We start from the raw sequence: 5,000 nt of genomic DNA on the forward strand, positions 1-5,000 counted from the left end.
CTGGTTCTCCCCTTGCGAGAACAGGATCTGGTCCCATAGCTGTGGTGGCTTACCTGCCATTAAAGGGAGAACTAAAAATCAAATAGGAACTGACACAAGCACAGTCACTGTGAACATTTCTAACCCATTTTATGAAGTTAACCAGGGCAGAAAATGAAGACCCCTGGTATCATGCAACCAGAAGTTATTTAAACTGATGGGAAGATGTTTCCACCTAAAATGCTAAATGGGTTTTTAGTCAAGGCAGCCTATCTTAGAAAAAGCAAAAGAAATTTAACAAACATCAGTGAAAAAATGACTCTGCCATTTATCTCATCTATTTATTTGAGAAGGAATACTTTACGTGATGATGTTGTAGTGGTCCTGGCCCATACGAATACTTTTGTCAGTGGTCTCATATGACAATTTCTTTTCCATATTAGGGAACTGTCCTGGCATTTTTTTTCCACAGTAGAAATATGTGGTTAGGGAGGAGCAGTGATAATGCAGAAAACAGAAAGTGGTCTTGAAGTATAAAAGTACATAAAAAGTCTGTGGCTTGCTTTCATTCAGGTAAAAGAAATTTTTTCAAAAATATTTTTAACTTTAAAAAAATTTATTTTTATTAAAGTTTATATTCAATATTATTATATTTTATTTATTTTTCATTCAAAAATTATCACTAGAAATCCTGCCAGACATTGAAGCCCTCCAAATTTCAACCTAATTGAGGCCAGAATGTTTTAAAGCCCTAAGACAGAGGGCTGGGATCCATTTTCACAAGTGACCTCTAGGGACAAAGCATCACATAGTTTAATGAACCAGCGCTCCCACTCAAACAGTTTACCAGCCCACCATGGCATGGTAAGTACAGAAATTAAAAGATATTGGAAAATTTTATAGCAATTTGACAGATTATTTTTATATCTGTGAAAACTAATGTATTTTAATTGTTTTATCCAAATTTTGTATGTATTCATTTTTATTATACTTTCATAAGAGATTAGAGATTTTTTTAATTTAAAAAGAAATTTTAAAAAATAAATAAAACCAGTTGCTTCATCTAATAAGTTTAGGAAGTACTAAGGCTGTTTGAGTCATACCACCCGGCCTTTGAGAATGTGTGAGCAGCAGAATTGTAGGAGAGCAATGTCTTCATATGTAACCTAAATCCTACATGAGCAGGGCTGACACGCTTCATCCCAAATGTAGAATGTATAGTTAGTCATTTCACAGGGATGGGTAAAACTGGGCAGAGGAAAGACCCACAAAGTCTCCACCCCCACCAATTTCCTCCTCTTCAGTGCCTATCAGTGAGAATGAAGCACACAAGACAGGCAATTTCAGACCACATTTTTATTAATGCTCTTTGAAAACTCACATTAGTTAATTTAGGGAAGAGCCTGAAATGAGGGTGGAAAGGAGGGAATGTCAGAACGAAGTGGTCAGGTAGTCTCTTCCTGGGTGAATTTTCTCACTTGGTCCCATGCCCATGATGAGCTGCATATGAACCTCAGGTCTCTAATCCCATCTGACCTAAGCCTTGAACTTGCAGACGTAGGGTAACTTCTGATAACAGCTATAATCTTTCCATGACAGATATCCTGGGAAGACAGAAAAGCTAAAATGAATGGGGCTAGTGGAGCTTGTGACCCAACAGAGAGGCACCCCAGACTCTGGCCTAGGATTCAAAGCCTCTCTCTCATCTCCACCAAGGTCCCACTTGAGGGGAAGGAGACCAAAAAAAAAGGAGAGAGGAGAGGGGATGGGAGAAGACAAACTAATATTGTCTTTCCCAGTTCAGGAGGATTCCATGAAGTTCAGGCCCAGAAATGGGGGGTGGGGGGATGAAAAGGCTGGCCAGAGGTAGCTCCTTTTTCTTACCTGAGCTTCGTGACAGACTCCCACAGTAGCCGGGGTTTGCAATGCTGGCAGGGTCTCTCTCCCAGGCAAAGTAATTCATCACATCATTGTTACTCCACTGCCATCCACCTGCATTGGGCTCATAGCCCTAGAGAGTAGAGAACAGAACCAGGTAAGGTTGTTGAATGGCTATTAGGGTTTTTGCACAATCCTCTCTGATGGATATTGATTCCCCTCCTCAGCATTGTGGAATTGGTCTGCTATTTCAGATGTTGCCACAGGGCTTTCCTCTGAGAAATGCTCCATAAAAACTTTCTCCTGTGGGCAAATCCCAAAGCCAATAATCACAAACACCAATCGTACCACTTAGAGGAACACGTTACTGGCTGGACAGTAATTGGTATATTTCTGATTACCTCTGAACCTCAAAGACAATGTCTGTTCTGGAGAGGAAAAAAAGTATTTTATCTTCATTTGGGATTCCTCAGCACAGTATGTGTAGACTCATAAACTCAGAGAACTGAATTACAAAGTTTCATGTGTAAATTATGTAAAAAACTTGAAAAGAGATGGATTAACTTCAAATGGAGATTAGGATCCTCCGCAAAACTCAGCTCTTCACTTGTCCTCCAGTTCCTACATTTACCCCAGATATATCCTAGGATCCCTGCGCTCCAGGGCTCTCTATCCTATTTCCTGCAAAGGCACAGGGGGCAGGGAGTAGGCCTGGGGAACAAGAGCAGCTAGAAAGGTAATGGACAGATTTTACCGCACCTGTGTGGGATCATGAAGCCCAATCCAGACATATGGGCAGGTGTTCAAATTGTTCTTGACCAGAGAGGCCAGGAAGGATGCCTCAGCTCCACTGAGGACAGACACAAGGGATCCTGAGGGTCGCTTCTGGCAGGTCAGCTGTGAGGGGAAGGAAGGCTCTGAGGAGGAGCAGGGAAGGCCAGTGGGGGAAGCACAGGGCTAAGGTAGGTGAGAAAAGGTGTGTGAGCAAAAGATGGGGGTGCTCACTGTTACCCCCCAAAAACTTTGGAGAATGGAGACCCCTGCCCCATCTCTAATTGAATTTCCCTCATCACCCCTAACTGCTAATGCACCTACTCACATCAGCATCATTCCAGGATTTTGGATTCCTAAACACAGCATAGCAGTGGAAGCCAAAAGCATAGGAGCCTTGGGGACAGCTGATCCGTGGAAAGGGGAGTTCTTTTTTCAAATCTTCACCTGGGGTGGAAGGGAAAACAGGAGAAGGATGGAGTGAAATGAAGAGCATAAATGGGTGTTGGGAAGTGACCTTGGGTAATATCTGTGAGGCCAGTGTTTGGGGAAGTAACACCAAACTCTTGACTGCCTCTCACCATTGCCAACACTTTCAGGATTTCTTGATCTTGAACCGGCCCCAGTAAATGGGGACCATCTCTTTTTGTTCTTCTTTTCCTCTTTATTCAAAAGTCCAACACTTACCCCACTCTGAGCTGACCGTTCTCACACTGGGTCCTCTAATTATTCTTCCCCTTATATTACTATTGACCTCTCCTGTTTTCTCTCTTCACCCTGTCAGTATAAATTAGAGCCCACTGACAAAGAGGAAATGATCTCATTCCACTGATAATGCATCACTGTGGTGCCTTCCGCCAGGAAAAACCGCAGACAGTTTCATTGTGTGAGGCTACACCTCACTGCTGCCACGAGCACCACACAGGAGGCATCCTCCTCTTCTTGGCCCAGAGCACTCACAGTGACCCAGTGCTAGAGGCAGAGAACTCTCACCTTGCACCTGGGACAGGAGCATCAAGCAGGACAGCAGCATCCAGGACGTGCTGGGGAGGGCCACGGGAGGCAGCATCGTGTCTGTGACTTGAAGAAGCAATCAGAGATCAGGAGAGTAGTATGCTCAGAGAGAGGGCCTGCAGAGAGCCCTCTGTGCTCCCTCTTGTCTTTTCCTTTGGAGAGTCTGCTGGGAATAAATTGATCTTGTGACATCTATTGCTTTCTATGATTCTGGAAATAATTGGAAAATCTGTACCCCCTACTACCCCTGAGGTCTCACAGGACGTCCTTAGCTGAGCCTCAGAGCTCCTATGTTCTCTGAAGACTAACATCCTCCTAAAGCCGCCCCTTAAATGTGTGAGGTGAATCCCAGCCATGGCTCCCATCTCTCAGCTCCCACTCACCTGTTTTGCAGGTCTCTTCAATGGTTGGTCAAGTCAGGAAAGACTAGGATTTTATAAGAGGATTTGAGGGTGGGACCCTGAAATGAGTAACAGGAATGTGGATAGCGGGAAAGGGCTTGGCATTTGCTCAAGGAGATTTGTGTCATGGGCAGTTGTCTCTTCCCGGCAATGGCTGGGAATTGCCACAGCTGTTCTTTCCCCTCAGCAGGCCAGCACTTTGCTCAGGAACAGGTGACATTTGCTCTTTCCACTGCCTCTTTCTTGTTAGGGGCCTGTGGCGCAATGTGGTACCAATGTTTAAGAGAGCCTCTCCTGGAGTAGTTCTTTCAGTTGTTATCTCAAAAGCTCCCTTCTATAAACACACACGTGTATTTCTTTCTATCTCGCACTGTAAAGTTGAATGAATCACCGGTGTATTACAAGTGGAGGTGAGTATGGGAATCACAAGTGTCACAGATTGGTGAAGACGGAGAAGAAACTGAAGCTAAGAGTACCAGTGAAGGTTCAGAGTTGACTCTTAAACATGGTAGCCAGTTTTAAAAAGAATTATCCCTTATTCAGAATAATCTGACAAGTTAATAGACAGGCCAATATTTAAAGAAAAATGACATGAATAAATTTGCCTTGCCAGTCATCTGGGAGATGGATAATGGTAATACTGTGATAGAATAAGAGGCAATGAAGGAATTGAAAACCTAAGGACAATGGCAGTCAAATGATGCAGAGCTAAAGGAAGAATGAATTAGGCTCAAAAAGGGGTCAGAGCAGGAATTGGATAAAATTGGCAATGTGATCTTATATTGCATGTAAGTTAGACCTCTACTGCATCAGGATGGTCACTACCCTAAACTGCTAACAACGCATTACAAGACTGTCAGTTGGCTGCATATAAATGTTATTTTTATTACCTTCTTACTGGGAGAGTTACCTGGTTCATGTGGAGATACTGAGAAAAGTTCCTTAGTCAAATTTACT

General features: G+C 43.3%; 1 protein-coding gene across 2 annotated transcripts; it reads right to left on the minus strand.

Annotated features, from left to right (window-relative positions):
- Positions 1-1,315: 1,315 nt before the first annotated feature.
- On the minus strand, positions 1,316-4,095 carry LOC150006463 (regenerating islet-derived protein 3-gamma-like). Of its 2 annotated transcripts, none has more exons than XM_090280334.1 (6): positions 4,026-4,095; positions 3,622-3,805; positions 2,957-3,075; positions 2,617-2,754; positions 1,864-1,990; positions 1,316-1,583 (listed from the first exon to the last, which is right to left on the minus strand). In XM_090280334.1, the coding sequence occupies exons 2-6, from the start codon at positions 3,695-3,697 to the stop codon at positions 1,516-1,518; spliced, it is 528 nt and encodes a 175-aa protein (XP_090136460.1). In that variant the 5' UTR covers positions 3,698-3,805; positions 4,026-4,095; the 3' UTR covers positions 1,316-1,515. The 2 variants fall into 2 exon arrangements, with proteins under 2 accessions (XP_090136460.1, XP_090136461.1); XM_090280335.1 differs by having other exon boundaries at positions 3,622-3,808; positions 4,026-4,093.
- Between the last annotated feature and the right edge of the window lie 905 nt (positions 4,096-5,000).

The sequence above is a fragment of the Furipterus horrens genome, unplaced genomic scaffold (genome assembly GCF_987537825.1).
Source record: "Furipterus horrens unplaced genomic scaffold, mFurHor1.1.pri manual_scaffold_6, whole genome shotgun sequence".
Taxonomy (NCBI): domain Eukaryota; kingdom Metazoa; phylum Chordata; class Mammalia; order Chiroptera; family Furipteridae; genus Furipterus; species Furipterus horrens.

Bases quoted from the DNA above. Each gene is read 5' to 3' on its own strand.
- LOC150006463 (XM_090280334.1), bottom strand. From the start codon at position 3,697: ATGCTGCCTCCCGTGGCCCTCCCCAGCACGTCCTGGATGCTGCTGTCC. The intron at 3,076-3,621 runs GTGAGAGTTCTC...CTTCCACCCCAG, and splicing joins GCTCCTGTCCCAGGTGCAAG to GTGAAGATTTGAAAAAAGAA. The intron at 1,991-2,616 runs GTGCGGTAAAAT...TCTACTCTCTAG, and splicing joins GGCTTCATGATCCCACACAG to GGCTATGAGCCCAATGCAGG.